The sequence below is a fragment of the Felis catus genome, chromosome B1 (genome assembly GCF_018350175.1).
Source record: "Felis catus isolate Fca126 chromosome B1, F.catus_Fca126_mat1.0, whole genome shotgun sequence".
NCBI classification, from domain to species: Eukaryota; Metazoa; Chordata; class Mammalia; order Carnivora; family Felidae; genus Felis; species Felis catus.
This window is the reverse complement of record NC_058371.1, coordinates 52,133,758-52,154,454: the sequence shown is the minus strand read 5'-3', so window position 1 is coordinate 52,154,454 and position 20,697 is coordinate 52,133,758. Positions and strand designations below refer to the sequence as shown.

Genomic DNA, 20,697 nt, shown 5'->3' with positions numbered 1-20,697 from the left:
AGCTTACTCCTCTGTACTCAAAGAAGTCCTGCTTCTAGAGACAATAGATACAAGGAATAAAATTGATTAGGATGACATCCATCTACTGGTTTTGAGGCTTTACCCAAGCTCAAATTAGGAAAACCTGGTGAAGAATGTATGAGGAAGCCCCCATATAGTGCTTTTTCTGGGGCAAATCCCCATGCTGTAATTCAAGTATTCTGTCTCCCTAATATGTATCAGATTATAACAGGCCCCTCTAGTGACTAGAACCGTAAGACTGGCTTCATTTCAAGAGGCCAATAGCTGCTTGGCCCAGGGCAATGTGAAGGTGAGAGGTTTAGGCTTTGGAATTAGGCCTCCTTTGGACTGGAGGCTGTTTTCCAGCTATTAAAATGGGGATATCCCCATGCCTTTTGAGATGGTTGTAAAATTAAATAGAATGCTGTTTGGGACGGTGGCTAATACATAATGGCACTTAACAATAAATTCCCCTTTTGCCTTTCTGAAAACAGCAGAGATTCAAGAAGAAAAATGCCAAAAGTTTGGGGGCAGTGAAACTGTGCCACAACTTCTATGTATTAGGTCTGTCTTACTTTACTCATAGAAGACGCTCTAAAAATCGATTTACCATTGTTTTGCATGTAATTCCAACATGACTTCCCAGCCTATGTCAAAGTGGAAGTAAAAGGAACCAAAGTTGGCGACTGAACTACAAATAGCAGAGATTTTTTTTTTTTAAATGTTATTTAGAAACAACAAGAACACAAGTATCCAGCAGGCCTGGGGTGGTTTCTTAGTAGGCTTGTTCAATAGACAGAACCTCTTAGCATAAGTGTACCTGAAGGTCAAGTCATCAAGAAAATGTTAACTGGTGTGCTTGTAAAAAAGCAGACCAGTGGTCAATGAATTTCTTTTTATTCCTTCCTTGTTTACGAAAGGATCAAGGTATCTCTGTAATACATCAATGGTTTTATAAAGATTTATATCTTCAGATGCAAAATACCTATTTTGGGGGGAGGGGCTTTGAAAGGGTAAATTTCAGTTATTTCAAAAATTATTTTAATTCACTTATTTGACTAATATTTATTGAGTGCTTACTATGTGTTCAGCACTGTGCTAAGCTCAGGACTTACTTGGTATACCTAATTGCCCCAAAATTCTGGGTTAAAAAAAAGTATCATTCATAGCACAGTTCTAATTTATGTTAGCCTTTCAGTGAGTTTTCATGATAGCTTTATTATCACTGTAACTGATTTTAATTTTAGAACCTTCTGGGTTCCACACTGTATACCTTCCACAGAAGTCAGAATGCTAAAATAGTTGAAACAGCAAATGTAAAGTTGAAATCACTTGACAGCCTGCAGATCTTATGCATCCACTTGAAATTTCAATTGTGATAAACCCTTTTGATTCAGTCTCATTTGTCAGCTTTATACAGTAAGTATAATTTACTTAGCTAATTTCACTAGTAGATTATGTTCTTTCAGGGCATAGAGAAATAGGAATCATAAATATGTCATTGCTGCCTGCTATTGTATCTCATTTCATTGCCTCCCAGGCTTAAACAGAGAAAATATACTTAAAGATACAAATTAGTTGTACCCGTTTCCTGGAAGCATTTAAAAATGCCTTCATTTATTAGAGATACCAAATCTATCTACTGAATGATAAAATTTAAGTAACTATATGTTGGTACCATACAAACATATCATAATAGCAATAGAAATAATAGCAGTTATCATTTATTTAGTGCTGACTACCTATCAGGTATCATGTTGAGAGTTTCGAATGGATTACCATCTTTCATCCACCTAACAACTTTTCAGAGAACATGTCAACATTGTATGATGTTATTATCCCCATCATACAATGGAGGGAACTCAGGTTTAAGGAGGTTAATTATCTTGCTCACAGTATTCATGTTAAAGAATAAAAATTCAACTGAGTAAATGCAAAGATCTAATTGGCTTTGTTAAATGATTCATGAATCCGGCAGCATCCCATCTAGCAAGTAGAGAGGAGTCCCAAGGAATTCTACAGAATGGAAGGTTTTCATAGGAAGGAAGGTGGGGCAAGAAAGTTACTAGCAAGAGGAAACAAAGAGTTGTGCCAGACAAGGTCACCTTCCCTTAGCCGCAAGGGCAGGCGTTCTTATTAGGTAAATTACCTCATCTTCCTTTGGGGGATGAAAAGGGCCCGTATGACAAATTACCTCATTGGTGCTGCTCAGAAAATTCCTGACTGACTGGTTAAGACTACATTGGGGAAGGTAGAAACTGCAGTGAGGTATTAAGCCCTGGTTTGGTGACTTGGCCAAAGTCATGCCATTTTGGGCCTATGGTTTTCTTTTTACCATTCACATTATTATTTTAGTGGAACTGGGATTCAAACCTAGGCAGTCTTAGTCTACACTTAAGCTTTTTTCTAAAATGTTATTAATTCAAATTCAGTAAAGAAAGAGGCCATTTATTTATATGAGGAAATGTCCTTACCTGTTGGCTGTAAGTTTTGCTAGCACAGGAACAAAGAGGCTTAAATCGTGGTATGAAATCAAAGGATAGAGTTACGAGACTTGTTTCCAAAAGCAGATTTTGGAATCACTTGTCCTCTTTCCCCTCCCCCCTCCCCAATGGCTGGGGTAAAAATTCTCTAGGAGTACTTTCTGTAAGGTCTTTATAGGATTTAACTTGGCATACTGATGAAAAGTTGTGTCCTAAAATATGGAATCCTTGTTTGCCTTGCCACCCCCAATTAAGTAGGTGCTATAGTGTTAAATATCATATACCTCAAAATAATCCTGAAGATTTCATAGGCACCTTTCTTCCACAGAACTTCGGTGCAAATATTACCTAATTTGACCTCAGCATTCCAAAGAAAACTACAGTATTATTAGGTTTTACTGAAGAGAGAAGTAGACAGGGTCAGAAAAATGAGTACAAAATTCAGGGTTTAAAGAGAATTCAGAGTTTAAAACATTTTTTCCCCTCTTTTTTTTAATCTCAAAATGTTTCTTTCCCTTGATCAGTAACAATTGTAACCATGTAGCTTGCTTTGTCTGGCTTCAAATGTACTTTCACTAGAAGATCATTGTAATTCAAATCCATTCAGTGCTGCTTCACTTTTGTAATTTGTTAAGATTAAGTAGTGTACCCTCCACATGTTTTAATGATATAGCACATTGATAACATTTTCACTCATTTAAAGCCGTGTTTACTGACAGAGTTTTAGCACCAAAAACATTCTAAAAGGCAATCTTCACACATTCAAATAGCTTGAACAAGTAATTGATACACCTTAAACTCTGGCTAGTTCTGAATTTTCCAAATTAAGGTCACATAATATAAAAATCACATACTTAAAAAAAGTTGGTAGAAATACATTTCAAAGATGAAGAAAATACATTCAAGGTCACTGATGCCAATTCAATCTTCGCTCTAACATTCAAGGTGCAATAGGCTGACTTTTAATTGGGCTTTGGATTTTTCTTAAGGGAATGATGGAAACTTTATTACTAAAGATGGTAAAGTTGTCAGTGACAAGAAAATCAGGGGGTCAACAGAGGGAGGTGTCCAAATACAAGTGAGAATCAGTCAGTTGTGTGTGGGAATCTAAACTGATTTATACAATTTCTCAAGACCCTCAAAATAAGAAAATAAGAGAATTTTGAAAGAAGGAAAAAAAAAAAACCACCAAAGAGGTGAGACACAGCCATTTTGATGGGGGGGGGGTGCCTAACTACTCAATGAGGTCATCCTATCTCCCGGAAGTGACACGTAATCACCTGCTTTGCACGAGCTCCGCCCCTTCCCTCAGAGGTCCCGCCCCTTTGCCAGCAGCCGGGAGGGTGTTAGGGGGCGTTTCTCCAGGAGGAAAGCTGTGAGCTGCGACGCTGAGGAAGGGGACCCCAAAACGTCTGGCACTGCCCCCTCCAGGGATCACTTTGGACCGCATCACTCGGCCCAGCGGGATTCAGAAACGCCGAGGGGTCAACCTGATGGGTTTCGGGGTCAACGGAAGAGGGGAAGGGGAGCCCTGGCGGGGAGAACCCCCCGGTCCCCCGCCCAGCAGCTGAGGCACAGGAGGGCGGCCATCTTGGCCGGGAGGGTAGGGCTGGGGAGCTGCGGGCGCCGTGCGATTGGGGGGCTCGCCCGGAAGTGACGCCAACTACCCGGAAGCGGAGGGGGTTCCCTGGCCCACTCCCCCCTCGTTCGTTTGCTCCCCCGCTTCCTCCCCGCCCCCCTTCCTCTCCATTCGTTTCCCCCCCTCCCCGTTCCCTGCCTTCTTCCCCCCCCTACCCGTCCCTCCCCCCCCAACCTCCGGAGCTGGGAAGAGAGTCAAGATGGCGGCGAAATCCGATGGCGGTGGCGTGGGGGTGGGCTTTGCCCAGCTGCACAACCTGGACGAGGCGGTGGGCAGCGGCGGCGAGGAGGACGGGGAGCCCGGGGGAGGCGGCTGCGGCGGCGGCGGCGACGGCAGCGAGCCCGGCGAGAGCAGCTCGCTGCACATCTGCCACTGCTGCAACACCTCCTCATGCTACTGGGGCTGCCGCTCCGCCTGCCTGCGCTCCCTCCTGGGCAAGAAGCCGCGCCGCAGCGCCGCCGCCGCCGCCGACGGGGGGGACCAGCCGCTGCAGCCGCCCGCGGCCGACCACCACCCCCCGACGCCTGCCGCTCGGCCGCAACCGCCGCCGCCGCAGGTGGAGCGGCCGTGGCTCGACTGCCTGTGGATCGTGCTGGCGCTGCTGGTCTTCTTCGGGGACGTGGGCACCGACCTGTGGCTGGCCCTCGACTACTACCGCAAGGGGGACTACGGCTTCTTCGGGCTGACCCTCTTCTTCGTGCTGGTGCCGTCGCTGCTGGTGCAGAGCCTGAGCTTCCGCTGGTTCGTGCAGGACTACACGGGCGGCGGGCTGGGCGCCGTGGAGGGGCTCAGCAGCCGGGGCCCCCCCATGATGGGGGCCGGCTACGGCCGCGGCGGCCCGGGCTCGGCCACGCCGGGGGCGCAGCGCCTGTGCCGCCTCTCCGTGTGGATCTGGCAGTCGGTCATCCACCTGCTGCAGATGGGGCAGGTGTGGAGGTAAGAGCACTGCGGGGGTGGGGGCGGGGGCCCGGGCAGCCGGCCCTGCGGAGGGCCCCGCGGGCGAGGCCAGAGCCCTCCAGAGCGCGTTCTGCCCTCGAGGTGCCTCGCAGTTGGGCCCCTCGGACGGGTCTGCCCCGGGGTCTTGAAGGAGGGGTTTGCCGCTCACTTCCCCTGGCGTCTGAAAAAGACCGTCGTTTGATCTGGATCCCTGGCCACGCCTTTTGGCCCTGGGAGGCCCCAGTCCCGCTGTTTATCTATCTTCTTCCCGGGTTCGCACTTACCGGAGACCCTGCCTCATCCTTTCCTTCCCTCACATCTCTGTAGACCTCTTATTCCCGTTGTCCCTTTCCCCTGTTTCCCAAGGTAACCAGCTGCTAGCGCTTTTTATCTGCACCCCAGCTCGCCTCCTGTTGGGAGGGGGGGGGGGGACCTTCCTTCTTCCAAGCTGGTTTTGCATTCGGTTTTGTCCCCTGGTGAGACATCTTCCCCTCTTCCCCGTCTTCTCTCCGCAGTGGCCTGTGTGGGGCCCTGTGCAAAAAACCCCTCTCTGCCTCTTCTTTTAGCACTCCTTTATTCCACGCGCCCTCCCCCCTGCAATCCTGTCCCCTGCAAATGACTCTAAACCGCTGCCCTCCTTGGAGGAAAAATGACTTTTGTCTCTTTTTTCTTTTCTTTTCTTTTTTTTTTTTTTTTTTTTTTTTTTTTTTTTTGCTGGATTAGACCCTTTTTTTGGTGACAGGTAAAATTGTGTCGTATATACTGGGTGTAAGCGTTTGTTTTTAACTCTCACCTCCAGAAAGTCAATTAGCCACCTGGACACCTATTCTGGAGGAACGTTGTTTTTGATACCTAGGCCAGTGCTTAGGGGATTTATGTTTACACAAGCCCATGCTTGACCCTGCGGCCCTTTTCTCTTTTGTAAATTTCCCCTGTGCCTGGTGAATACCTCCCAAACCACTTGCAGAGGTTCTTTTTGCTACCCACCTTAACTGGCTTAACTAAGGAAATGATCCCTTTAAAATCTTGGTAAATCTTTGCCCTCCAACTTAAAAGCTTGAGTGTATTCTGGAGACTGAGTTTGTAGGTAAACATTTGCAAGAGAAGCGAATCTTAACTGAAGCTGAATTACACAGAGCTCTTCGGGTACATTGCTTCTGTGAGAAGACATTTTGCCTAGATTGCCCTGAGTCCTGCACCTAGTAGGAGGTTTTAGGTGCTCTGTATTTCAGTTAACTGAGATGTACTTAGGTTAACTGACATAAAGTTCATTGTCTTTTGAATTGTTTGTCCAGATCTCTCTTTATAGTTTCAAATAAAGACGTTTCAGAAAGCATGGGATTGAATTAAGTCAAATCATGAAAGTGACTGCAAGAACTTTGTCCTGTAGGGTTTATATGCAGATTCAGGATTGGGGACCTGTGAGTGGTTCTTGATTTTTCTGATACTTCTAGGCTTGTTTACTGGTGCTCCTAGATTGAACCTAGCAACCTTTTTTTCCTAGCTGTACTTGTCTGCAAATAATTGGTTTCCTGCTGATAAGTTTATAAGAAAGGGGTAGTGGGATAAAATAGGGGGGGAAATGATGATTAACTTTTAGCAATTTTGAGTGTAGCATGCGGTCAGGTAAAATTTTGAAATATTTTTTGCATTTGAAATCTAAATCTAAAAACCTACCTGAACACCCAAATCCATATTGAATCAAAGGTAGTACGTTTGATACTGGGGATACTTTTTTTGATTTCTTGCAGGTTGGTAAGATGCAAAAGAATGAAGGGGGAGAGGGACAAGAAGGATGGGGGAGAGAGATTTTGAAATACTAGTAAAGATAAACCGCATATATTTAATAACTAGGTTTCTGAACAAGCCAAAGTCCCCTGTCGCTCCCTGTCTTTAACTCCTAAAGTGTAGACAATCAGTATCTTGGTGTCAGGTTCAAGTTCCTGAGAGAATGTTTCTAATGTAATCCATCCTAGGTATTTATTAGTAGTGAGCTTTTGGGACATGATGGAATTGGAGTTCAGCTTCACAAATTTCTTAGAACAATTTTTCCCCTAATCTTAATTGCATTTGGATAAAGAAGTCCAGATTTTGGAACAAACTAAAAAGTACATTTTAAGTGTAATTTTAGGCTTTTATACTTGTTTAAAATAGGGTAATGTATTTCTTTCCCAGATCTTCCTTGAAGTTTCAAGATGTGCAGTGGTATAGATATTTCAGAAAGATGCCTGTGATTTTACTATGTTTAAATTTTTTTTTCAAGATTAGAATATGTGTCTAAATTTTTCATAAAGCTTTCAAAGTATAAAGTACTAAAAGATACGTTAATTCAGCTAAGTTATTTATTCCAACGTAGCTGTACTTCAAAAGAAATAATTGCTGTTGAAGGATTTTCTTTCCTTGCTTTAAAATTTTTCAATAAGCTTGTTTTGTTTGAAATGTCCCAGGAACAGAGTCTCCTCTTTACTACCTGCTAGGCACGTGGCTTGCATGCAAATCATTCACATGAAAAGCATTACAAGAAGGTTTTCATCCTTTTTTTGTTTGAATTTCTGGGCAAACAATTACTTATTTTGTGTATAAACACACATCATCTCAGAGTTTACTGCAGATTTTTGGGGTTACAGTTGTTCCCTTAATTATATTTGCTACTTAAATTTTGCTATTTCATGTGGTCATGTGACGAGGGTAAGGCCTAGGAATTATATCACTGATTTGGGCTACATTTCTAAGAAACATGTTGGTAAAGTTGTACATTGTTAAAACTGATTCCATTAAACCATGAATACCTGTCTCTTCACCTGCTTTTTTTTTTTTTTTTTAATGTAAAATCATTTGACTCATGCTTGGACAGATCTCAGTGCTAATTTAAGAGAATTTAGTTTTCCTTGATAGTAGGGTGATACACTTTAACATGTGATGCCTTTCCTGTCGAGATGCAAAATACTTGATAGCTCTTTCACCAAATGACTTTACAGAATGTGAGAAAATATTTTTGGCTAGGCCAGAATTGGAGCGTGGAAGAATAGTTGTCTGTGGGATGATTTGGTTTCATGAACCTCCTTTTGCAGAGTTTTGGTGTGTGATTAAGGTCTACTTAATGTATGTGTTACTCTCACTAATTACTTAACATGTAACTTAACGGTGTAGCTTTATGTGCTCTATTTTTCAGGTGCTTTTCCCAAGGATGGAAGGTATATGAGTCACTCATAACAAGAATGTGAGTCACGCCGGGCTTCAGTTTAGTGAAAGTGTTATTAGAAAGCGCGATCATTTTCTTAGAGGGTTAGACCTTAGGAACGGTTTGATTTAGTTTGTATATTTGCATCGTTGTAAGTTTTTTCCTTCAGTGTATCAGCCTTCCTTTGCTTTTGTGCTACCTTTAGAGGGTGTTTAGTGTTTCGGCAGTTCTCTGCAGTCACAAAGCAACAGTTCTTTGACTGAAATTTCATCTAATGTCATGATATCGCAGCCAATCGATAATCTCCCTATTTGTTTTTATGGGTGTGTTTACACCTTTCTTTTTCACAAAGTCAAAGAAGAATTTATCTAAAATCTTAATAATTTTTGCCATTTTTAAAGTGAGTATCAACTGTCTTTTCTCCTGGGAGATGGTGTGGGGTGGAGGGTTGCCTTCAAGGGAGAAAAAAGAAAAAGGTGTTTCACATATCATAATAGCTCAATCCATCTATGAACAGTTAAAAGCTTTGTGTGTTTTGCAGTTTTTCCTGTTTTCAGACTGGCATAATGTAGGGACACAGCTTAATCAGCAGCAAATGTTGCTGGGCTTGTGAAGATGGTTTTTTCATTACTGCTTCTTCACCGCCTGCACCCCCCCCCCCCCCCGCCCCCGGCAATATATAGGGATGTTTGGCATTTTAAGGGCCTTTGTTCTTGAATCTTTTAGAATGTTGGTTCCTAACTCTGGCTGAAACTAGAACCTACTACAGCTTTAAAAAAAAAAAAAGAAAGAAAATGTTTAAGGTCCCAGAGTGGGACCCAAGTAATCTTATTTTTAAAAGCTCTACAGGTGATTAACATGGGCAGCAAGAGAAACAGTTGAGAAACAGTTTTAGAATTGTTTCAGCTTATTCATTTGGAGATTGTTGTTGGATTTGTGTTTTTAATAAATGATGGAACAGTTGGGAATGGAATGATGTGGTACTATGAAGTTCGGTTCCTGGACCCACTGTAACAAAAAGACTTTGCCTTGGAAACAGTACCTAAAAACGTACCTGGAGCTGTTTCTAGTATATGCCCTTAAGGTACTCTTGTTTTTTGTTTTGTTTTTTTTTTTTTTTGTTTTGAGCCCAGTATGGGTCTTCTAAAAGAATTTCTAAGTTGAAAGTACTCTTGAATAAAGGTAGACCACTTCTTTGCTTTTGTGTGATCCAGGTAGTACTTTCATGATTATGTTGCATGTAAAAGGTATATTACTTTTAACTTTGAAATGAATCTCGGGCAGGCTTAAGGTAAACATAACTGGGCTTACAAGTGGTATTGGACTAAGTGATCTATAATGTTCTTCTTGCTCTAAGATTTTGTGATTTAAGAATGGAAATGTTACCTTGCAAATAAGGAAATTTCATTCGTGTGGGGCCAGAGTACCAGTCACTGTCAAATGAAGATTGTATACACGTGTGTGTGTGTGTGTGTGTGTGTGTGTGTGTGTGTGTGTGTCGGGGGCTTTACATATCTGCTTATTACTAGATGGGAATCTAAATATTTTAAAAATACATTATATTTTATCCATAAATTTAATGGAATTCTGTTTCAAAAGAAAGTGGGATTTTTTTGAGGGGAAACGAGAAAAATTGAGAGAAGTAAATGTTTTTGCACAATCAAAAAAAGTCTTGTTGAAAAAATGTTGAGACTTACCAGAAAACGGATGTGCTGTAAAGTGTCAATAATTAGAACAACGTGTGGCTGGCAGAGGAATTAGGCAAATAGGTAGTGAAACAGAATAAGGAGTGAGGTAAATAGGTTTATGGGAATTTAGCAGCTAGTAAAGCATTTCTAATCCATGAAGGGGAAAAGGGTTATTTAACGAATGATATTGGGGCAAATGACTACCCAGTTGGGAAGAATTGATTTCTACCTTACATAAATAAAGATTCTAAAAGAATTAAAGATATAAACATAAAATAGTACATGTAAAAGAAAATATAGAATAATTTTATAATTTTGCAGTGGGCAAGACCCTTTGATACCATAAAGGAAAAAAGAAAGGTATCACAACATTAAGTAGTCTTAATCTAGTTATTCCCTTCCCCCTCCCACCACCTGAAAAATCATAGAAATACATAATTAGTGGAAGTTATATATATAGATAAAGAGCTACTTCCTCAAGGAGAATGACTATGAAGAGAGCTTCCCTGAAAATTCTCATTTTTCAAAGAATAGAAACAGTAAAACTTGACATTTATGGTAACTTTTCAAGGGAAGGTGATGGAAAAAATGGCATGGCGTTGAGTAACATTGCAACTAGTGATGAAGGATAGTATTTCCAGAATGATGGAGAAACAAAGCCTTAAACTCTATGTTACAGAAATCTAGCGTTCTAGAAATGTAGTAGGCACATGTCAGAAATCACAGGCAGTTCATTTCTGTCTCTTAACAATACACATACTGTTTTGCAGTATGATTTGATTTTGCAAACTTTATCCAAAAGTCACTTAGGCTTATGTAACTGATAAATTCTGGACTATTGCAAAGATTCTGTGGGATTCAAAAGTAATCTGTGTCTGACGTATTGCCATTTTCACCCTGGGCTGGTAGCTTTATGGTGTTACTTCTGCAAGGAAGTTTATGGCTAAAACTTTAGTTTATTCCTTCATAATGTTCTGTTTACCTACTTTCTTCTAGTTAGAATTCTGGATTTCTTGTTTCTTTCTGAACGAGTTAAATTTTTTTAAAATGTCATGAACATACAACCTCATTTAAAAAGTTCAGTGACTTTTTACATTTGCCTGAAGACAATCCACTACTTATTGTTATTGGGGATTTTTTGTTGTTGTTAAGGGACAGGACATACATAGTGTGGTATACAGGGAACACTATATATTGGAATTAAGAAGTCTGGTTTATCATTCTACAAGTTACAAAAAAATCTCTGGCTTCAATTTTCTCATATTTATCAAATGAGAAGTTAAAGTTAGTGATCTTTAAGGTCTCTTCAGTTTTAAAAAGTTTATTATGCTGGTAGGGATTAACACTCTGAAGTTTTAAAGAAGCAATTTCATGCTTTAGTTTGAGCAGTTAAAATATTTTAAAATGTATAGGTTTCCCAGGAACTGCCTTGAAATTTTACCATGTGTTATTTTGATATATTCTCATTATTTTCAATAACTTTGCTGCCTGTAGAGGCATTTTTATCTCTCTGTAGTTAATGTTAGAATTCATAGCAGATTAGACTTTCTAAGAAATGTGTTGATGCTGGTTTATTAGCTAACTTTGTGAATTTGCAATTTCAGCTAAAATTCACATCTTTTAAAGTTCATTTTTCGTAGTCTTCAGTTATAAATTTTTTTACTGTTAGATTAAGCTTAAAGCAATGTATGTATCCAAGTTCTAGATTTTGGAGGTTTTCCTGGATTGTTTATTAATTTCTTTATTGGGGAGGAACCTCAAAGTCACCTACTGCAGTTTATTATTTGCTATGTGTTCTCTAACTTTGAAAAGTTAGTGTTTGTAATTATTGTTTTTTTAATGGTAGCTTCTATGTCAGCTGTTGTGAGCTGTTGTGCTATGTTGTGAGCTGTTCTGGGAAATAATTCTAAGTGAATTTTGGTTTTGGTATTCTTAGATTATGGTATAGGTACTTTTCTGGTTCTAGTTGTATTTCCTGATTTTGCTTGGAGGACTTAGTGAATATTGTTACAATGACATTGATAGCATTTCTACACAAGATTCACCTTTAGATTTTTCTTTTCTGTATATCTGATATGTATATATCTTGGTATATTACATTGTTTTTACCCATTTTAAAACAAATCACTATATCCCTAAGGTATTTTACGTATTGCCAACAAAGTTTCTCATGTATCACTTTTACCTTGAAATGCCAGTTTTTAAAATAATTTTTTTTACTGAAGAATAATTGACATACAATATTTCATTAATTTCAGGTATACAACATAGTAATTTAATAGCTCTGCTGTGTGTTACATATCTGTGTCATATGCATTTTATAACTGGAAGATTGTGCCTCTTAATCCTCCTCACCTGTTTCGTCCATCACCACACCCCACTCCTCTCTGGTAACCATCAAGTTTGTTCTCTGTATCTGAGTGTTTTTTCTGTTTTGTGTTTTAGATTCCACATATAAGTGAAATCACTGACTTCACTTAGCATGGTACCTTATAGGTCCATCCATGTTGTCGCAAATGGCAAGATTTCATTTTTTAAGACAGTTTATTTGAAGTTAGGTTTTATGTGTTTATTTATTTAATCAATCAGTCTATCTACACCCAGTGTAGGGCCCAAACTCATGACCCTGAGATTGAGTCACATGCTCTTCCAACTGAGCCAGCCAGGCACCCCAAGATTTCATTTTTTATGGCTGGGTAATATACCACATCTTGTTTTTCTATTCGTCTATTGATGGATACTTAGGTTGCTTCCATATCTTGGCTATTGTAAACATTGCTATAATGAACGTAAGGGTACACATGTCTTTTCAAAGTGGTTTTTGTTTTCTTTGGATACATACCTGGAACTGGAATTGCTGGGTTGTATGGTAGTTCTATTTTAAATTTTTTGAGGAACTTCCGTACTGTTTTCCACAGTAGCTGCACCAATTTACAACCTTAACTACTTACAGTGCACGAGATTCCCTTTTTTCCACATCCTCGCCACACTTGTTACTTCTAACAGGTGTAAGGTGATTTCTTGTGGTTTTGATTTGCATTTCCCTGATGATTACTGAAATTGATCATCTTTTCATTGCCTGTTGGCCATCTGTGTGTCTTTGGAAAAATGTCTCTTGTTTTGTCCTGTTTTTTGTTTTGTTTTTAGAGAGAGAGAGGCAGAGAGAGAGAGAGAGAGAGAGAGAGAGAGAGAGAGAGAGAGAATCTCTAGCAGGCTCCACATTCAGAGCAGAGCTTAACAGTGGGGCTTGATCTCATGACCTGAGTGAAATCAGGAGTCAGACCTCAACCAACTGAGCCACCAGGCACCCTCCTCTCCCTCCTCTGTCCATTTTTTTAATTGGAGTGTTTATTATTAGTTTTTAAATACTGAATTATGAGTTCTTTATATAGTTCACATGTTAACCCCTTATTGTATATATTATTTGTGACTGTCTTCTCCCATTGCCTTTTCATTTTGTTGGTCATATCCATTGCTGTATAAAAGCCTTTCAGTTTGGTGTACTCCCATTTGTTTGTACAAAAGCTTTTTAGTTTGTTGTAGTCAAAAGTTTTGAGTGCGGTATTTTGGTCTTTTTTTCTTTTTCAATTGTGAGGATACCATTTCTGTTTTATTTTGGTTATCAATTTGTGGACTATGGACTGTGTACTCATTACCCATTTCTAGGAAGAAATTTGAATATTCAGTTCAGAGAAAGGTAAACAAGAATTCTTTAAAGCACTCTTGGGAGTTAGAGTTGCTAATTATTGTTTACCGTGGGGAGATGCTCTCAAGGAATCATAGGTACATGAAATAGAAATCTTTTACTATTATGCCTCCTTTTTAGTCCATCTTAAATATACTGGACACATGAAGAAAGATGGCAACAGTGAGGAAGATACCAAATCCATTGCTTGGGAAGCCTGCCAATAAAATAGAGCTGGCACAGGGTTTAGAACCCAAGCTCTTCCAGATAGTGGACACACCTTACTTTCTGTCTTCAGCTGTGTTTCTTAGAGTGGTCAGAGAACATCTTGTATTTTAGGATAGGCCCCAGGGCTACTTGAATGCAGATTTATGGGCCTACCACAGGCTTAAGGAATTAGAGTCTCATAGAGTTGGGCCAGGGAATGTGTTTTTCTTAGCCTTCATTATGGAAACTTTTAAGCATACAGAGTGTTAGAAAGAGTAGTGAACACCTGTTACCATCTACCTGGTTTCAATAATTAACATAGATATCTTTGTCAGTGTATGTTTGTGTATCTAACATACTATGAGGAAGCACCTCTCTGTACTTCAAATACTAAATAATTAGAATAATTCTACATAGCTGTAATACCATTATCCCATCATTATCAATGATTCCATAATTTTACAGAATCATGTAATAACTGCTTATATTCACATTTGCCCATTTGCCCCCAACAATTTCTTCTATAGGTTTTTTCCCCTCCAAACAGGGATTTAATTATAATTCACTCATTGCTTTTGTTTCTGTTACCCTAGAACAGTTTTCTTACATTTTTTCCCCTCGTGACATTGACTTTTGCAGACTCTAGGCCAGTTCATACATGTTCTATATTTTGGATTGCCTAATTGTTTTTTCCAAGTATCATCTGACCTCTCTGTTTTCTGGGTCAACTTTAAGGTGCATCTAGGGGCTTGATTTTATTCAGGGTACATATGTTTGCCAAAATACTGCTTCCTACTTCCTTTTTGCATCCTGTCAACAGGCACATGGTATCTGATGTGTTGCACTGTTAGTGATGCTAAGGTTTATCTCTTGGTTAAGATTCTGACTGCCAGATTTTTCTGAATAGAGGTATATATTTTTTCCCTTTTGCAACCAGTAAATAACTCGTGGGATAATACTTTGGCAAGATGTCAGTGTTGTTTCCTAGCAACCTTTTACCCACTGCCATTAGCAGCCAGTGAGAATCCTCCCTGTTATCAATTATGACATTGTTGGTGGGAGGTGGGATTTGTATTTCAAACAAGCTCCCCAGTAATTCTTACCTTTCTTTAAAGTTTGGAAGCCTTTGCTCTAGAGGAATCAGTACCTGAGAATTAAAAAAAAAGAAATTCTGTCCTGAAGAAGTGAGTATGAATCTAGGCCCTGATGAGTTCTCAGTGGGTTGTCAGTAGACAAAGTTTAAACTGCATGTTAGTTTTGGAGGAGCAAAATTTGTGTTCTCATGTGTTTCTCATATGTAATAGCAATAAGTCAAGGTAAAGACTAACAGAGATATGTAGTAACTATTAGTATATATGAGTTAAAGGAGAGTGGTATAGAAGAGGCATATAGAAATTACTAAGGAGGAAAGGCAGCTGTATTGAAAATTGTTTTTGCAAATATTGTCTCATTTAAATTTTCATAAGTTTTTGTGCTCATTTTATAGAGGAAGAAATGGGTTTAGAGAGGTTAAGTAATCTGATGTTACTGGTAACTAACTGGTGGAGAAAGGTTTTGAAGGTAGATCTCATTGATGGCAAAATTTGTGCAGTTTTCTTTATCAGACTTCTCTTGTAATGATCAGAAGGCTCTTCTCACTAATTACTTTGCTTTACTTTGGGACTTTGCTGTTCTGCTTATTGAAAATGGAGAAATGATATTCTTGAACCACTGGGCCCTCTTGATGTAAAGCTAGGGTCCTTTGAGACCTCTGATTTCTAGTCTAATGTATTAAACTCTGAGGAGTGTGGTAGGCTTACGACTCTTAGTCAGTTGTAACTGCTGTTGTGATTCAAGCAGCTGAGTGGTACTGCTGAGTGTATATCTTTAGGAAGTTATTTTCTGTACTTCACCCTAGTCTCTTTCTTGGGATAGGTGATCCTTCCAACCCCGTGATTTCCACATTACAGAAAGGAGTATGTAGGGTTGACCACACCCTCTTGGCCACTCATTATCCTTGCAGGTCCCACCTAAAGGCTGCACCCGTATGTTGGTTCTTAGGTGACCTGTTGGAAACACTGAGAGCAGCAGCTCTTAAGATTCCTAAGATTATGAAGCTATTATTTCCAAACTTTGGCTGTGCATTGGAATCATCTGAGGAGTTGGATATTTGGGTACTACCATAACAGATTAGGATCCATTAGATCTGGAAGGGCCTTGGAATCTGTATGTTTTAAAAGCCTGTGTTTCCACAGAGGTCCCCCAGCAGTGCACCAAGATGAGAACCACAGTTGTATAGGTTGATTTCTGCCACTATTTGCAGTGATAGTTCTTGAGAAGCAGTTTCTGTTAGGATCGCTTGGAAAGTTTTTATAAATCTGAGCACTGGGCATGCCAGATTTAGAGCGGTGGACCATACAGAGGAAGTTGTGATGATGATTTTAATGGATCACACCAGTGTTAAAGCAATCTCTGATTTGACCTTACCCTTAGTTGGAATGGGTTGGTGAAAGTGTGTATTAATCAAGTAGTAGCAAGATTTGTCATCTATTATGGCATATGGATTACCATAAACTAAAGCCTTAGAATATTGTAAAGACATTTAACTTTAAAACTGTATGGTGTATAATTGAATATTCCTTTGATTCAGAAGCTTCTTTGGAAGTTTGAAGTACTTCGGGGTCATTATTAACACAAATTACCACTGTTAGTGTTCTAGAAGTGCCAGGTTAGGTGTTGGGGAGATTGATATTCAATCCAGAGTGAATTTCACATCTTGAATTTTCAGAAATGTTGTATATGTTGAAGTCAGTACTAAGGTAGGATTCCTAAAAAGAAACCAGTGAGTGAAAGAGGAGAAGTGACCTAAAAGGTATTAAATGGGTGTCATTACACACAGGGATGAAGGAAGCAGAGAAGAAAAATGATTTCACTACATTTTGCTTGACAGATTCATGAGCAGAGGGTGGATAACTAGGGAAGGGGATCGGAAGGGGTCATGGAGTGTTTTGCTCTGTTACTCCATGTTGGTAGGATATCAGTACAGTAGATCAACAAGGAAACCTAGAATCCGCACATACCAAAATAGTGTCCCTCGGGGTTCCATGTGGGAATGTAGTGTGGCAGTGGTGAGGCAGTTCAGGCTCCTTATAACTGGGCAGTTTGGGTCAGAAATCCTAGTGGAGGCAATGGCTGGCAGAGATGGGGCACAGAGTTTATGGGCGAGCACCGTGTAGACCAGGTTGGAGCCTCTGATTTTGGATTGAAATGAGCAAAATTCCCACATCTGTCATTTTGCTTGGTTATGAGGAATGCAGCTCTGGAGGAGTCACCTAAATAGTATAAGGAGCCTTGTATGTTCAGGATGCTGCCATTTTGCCTTCTTTAAAGCAGTTTTCATGAAAGCTGACTCCAAAGGAAAAGATTATGCTTTCTAAAAAGGAAATTATATTTTCAAAATTCAAGCAATCCCAAATGGTTTGGTTAGACCTAGTGTGTGATGGTGTGCCTTTGGACTAGGAGAACAGAGAAGCTACCTAAAGGATTTATTACTCTGTTTGCAGACTAAATGACAGTTGTAAAAGCGAAGCTGAAGGTAAAAGCAATTATATTGTAGATTTGGAAGAATAGAGAATTAGAATATGTTTGTAGCATTTATGGACTATATGGTTTCCATTGTTTGCTAGGGACTACATAATTTTTAGGTAGGTTTTCAGATGGTAGTTGTCTAGGATTAAATGAGATGGTGTTTGTCAGGCTGCTAAAGGATTTGTAATGGGGACCCATGAGGTTGGATTGTGTCATTTTGCCTGTTTGCCTGACATTTGCAGTTCACGATCTCAATTTGTGATATGCTCATACCTATTCCTGAAAAACCTCTCATTCTGCAAAATCACGCACTAAAACTAAGGCCTGTGGGGAAAAAAAAGGATTAAGGCTAGACTACTTAAAACTATGTAACTTTGTAACCATAGCATTAACAAAAACAATGAGAATCCAGATAAAAATACCACTACGGTAGTATGGGTGACATTTGCACTCCCTGCCAAGATGATTCTAGGTCTTATTTTATTCTGGGACATGTTTTTCTTTGAAATGTTGGTTCCTGTAGCTATTAGCTTCTATTGGAGGCCGGTTTCACCATAATTAAAGCTCTGATGTAAGGTGTAGCCTTCATGTGTGTCCACAGCATCACAAGATAGTGGAGAGCATAACAGACCCTAAAGCCAGTAAAGTGACCACCCCTATTTGTGCCACAGGAAGGTAAGACTTTGGTGAGATTCTCAGTTACCACTTTTCTTAAAATCTTTATTTTGTTTTTCCCTCTAAGTCTTTCTCATTATTTCTGAACAATCTTGTCCAGGATAGCTTCAAAACATTAACATGCTGGGAAGAATCACTCAAGAACCAACACTACTTTCCCATTACACTGTTGTCATTCTCATTTTGCCAGGCAGGTGTGAAGGAATCCATGGGACAGAAGCATGCGTTTTGGCAGAACTGACATATTTTTGAATCTGACGGTTTCATGATGCAGCTCTTGAAAATACCAAGGTTCTATTGTTTTGGGAAGTTCTAGTTTGGGAGACACTAGTGTTTCAACGTTAAGTGAAATTGGTACCCTTCTCAAGTTTGGTGGGGTTTTTTTGTTGTTGTTGTTTTTTTTGGCCCTTACATACAATAAGTAAGTGAAGAGGGGCTATTTTAATCCATTTTAAAATGTCTGCTTCTATCACATAGTCATTGGATGGAATGTGGGGATGTCTCAGTGCCGCATCATTTGGACCACATATGTGGAGCAGGAATGGTTTTAAATTTTGGTTCATTTGAAATGTGGTTTTAGTGAGCTTTTAAATTAAAATTCATCTGAGCATACAGTAAACAGAAAAAGGAGCAACAGTAGCCAGTTGTCAAGGAAAAGACTGATGGGTAGAATAAACAGACGGCTTTCAGCAATATAAACAATCTGTTTTCAGAGAGTGTTTTTTTTTTTTTAAAGGATGATTGGGAGAATTTCCAAAATAAGTAGAAGTTAGTTAAATGTGAAAGGCAGCAGATATACAACATTTATGTTAGTGACTCTTACAATTTGTTTCCTCAGTAAGTATAATAGCAAAAATTTCGGTGACTTAACACAATAGAAATGTCTTGTTTCTTGTGGGTGGTCCTGGCTGATAGTGGCTTTTACATCCTTTAGGGACTCAACACCCTCAGCATTCAGCCAGTGAAAGGAAGGGGAAAATGGAGAAAGCCTAAGTGCTTCCTAAAAGCCCTACCTAAAAGTGAACACATCACTTGTGCTGAAAATCCATTGTGAAGAACTAGCCCTGTGACTGTAACTACATCAGGTGAGGCTGGGAAATGTATTGGTGCCCAGGCGGCAGCTTTGGACCATAGAAGAGGAAGCTTAGATTTTGGTGGACGTGCTGAGAAAGGAAGAATTCTGAGCTTAGACCAGGTATCCTTCAGATTAACGGAAGGTATATACATGTGGGTGTGTGATGTAAATTGCTATTGACTGAAGTATCAAAGAGAATTTCATTTTAGTTTGATTCATGTTTTAATTCAATACTTTAGGATTTGTGAGTCGTGTCAGACCTCTGTCTCATTGTATCCTTTAAAAAATGTAAAAACTATCCTTAGCCTGAGGGTCGTATAAAAACAGGCCAACCCCTGTTTTAATTGGTCAGGTAAAACAAGTAACTATTTAAAGTAGCCTTTAATAAAAATAACTAAGTTCAAACATTTTAAGTGTGATCCATACTAAATATACTAAATTAAAATGTAATGGAATAATACAACTAGAGTTAAATTTTTCAGATGAAATTTAATTGAGGTAAAAATGTCCCTCATAAACTAAATAAAAAGTATTGTGGCCCTATGTCTAACCCTTGTCAGTATTTCAAGTCTTTTTTTTTTTTAAGGTTTATTTATTTTTGACAGAGACAGAGTGCAGGCATGAGCTGGGAGGGGCAGAGAGAGAGAGGGAGACACAGAATCAGAAGCAGGCTCCAGGCTCCAAGCTCCAAGCTGTCGGCACAGAGCCTGACGCGCGGCTTGACCTCACGAACTGTGAGATCATGACCTGGGCCAAAGTCAGACGCTTAACCAACTGAGCCACCCAGGCGCCCCCAGTGTTTCAAGTCTTAAAAAATAGTTCATCTGATTCAGGACAGTTTGGGATCTTGCGACCTGAGCACAGCTGATGTGAAACAAAGCTATGTCCCATACTTGGAGACCTGGTTGGGCACTATTCCCTAATAAGTACCCCTGAAAGTCACTTCTTGTTTTTCATTTGTTAATTGTAAAGGCCACCAAATACATGACCTAAATATATGTGTAAAATTCATACTTAAGTTTTGAATTTTATGCTAAACTTTACATTATTAAAATTCTAGATTCTATTTGTATGCTAATAACCACTGGGGATGGATTAAAATTATCTAAAAATTCCTTACAAAGTTGTTGAAGCATCTAAGTATTAATCAGTGTAAAACTCAAACTAAAATGGTTTCATCAAAACATGTCAGCGTGTTTTAGAAGTTCTTATCAAAATCCATAAAATATTTAAAAAATAGAACCTATTACTCTCGTATTGAAGGTTTAACAGTCAACTGGTTTAAGATGTTTGTTCTGTTAATTCCAAATATTATTTAGGTTACGTTTTCTGGTATTCTTAATTGGCTTTAAATATTAGCTTACTGAAACTTTAAAATAATAAATACATGTGTTATTTAGAGGCTATTTAATAAAGTTCCTCTACATAATATCACCATCAGTTGAGACTCTATGAGGGGTCTAGATGAAGATCCTTGTTTTTTCTACAAAGCCAAGATCTGTGACTTGTATGCAGTTTTCTGAGACTATTATACTGTAATGATAAAACTGCAAATTAGGAT

General features: G+C 39.5%; 1 protein-coding gene and 1 long non-coding RNA gene across 3 annotated transcripts in view; both read left to right on the top strand.

Annotated features, from left to right (window-relative positions):
* Positions 1–3,796: 3,796 nt before the first annotated feature.
* XKR6 (XK related 6) overlaps positions 3,797–20,697 on the top strand; it is a 322,730-nt gene continuing 305,829 nt past the window's right edge. The window contains exon 1 of the mRNA XM_023252651.2: positions 3,797–5,058. Within this exon, the coding sequence (XP_023108419.1) occupies positions 4,322–5,058 (737 nt within the window). The 5' untranslated portion in view covers positions 3,797–4,321. The remainder of the gene's footprint in view (positions 5,059–20,697) is intronic.
* Positions 13,268–20,697, top strand: part of LOC123384866 — an 85,800-nt gene continuing 78,370 nt past the window's right edge. The window contains exons 1-2 of one of the 2 annotated variants that reach the window (XR_006596564.1): positions 13,268–15,003; positions 18,996–19,146. This is a non-coding gene — a long non-coding RNA (uncharacterized LOC123384866). Of the gene's footprint in view, positions 19,147–20,697 lie in introns of both variants that reach the window. The other variant, XR_006596562.1, reaches the window with a different exon arrangement.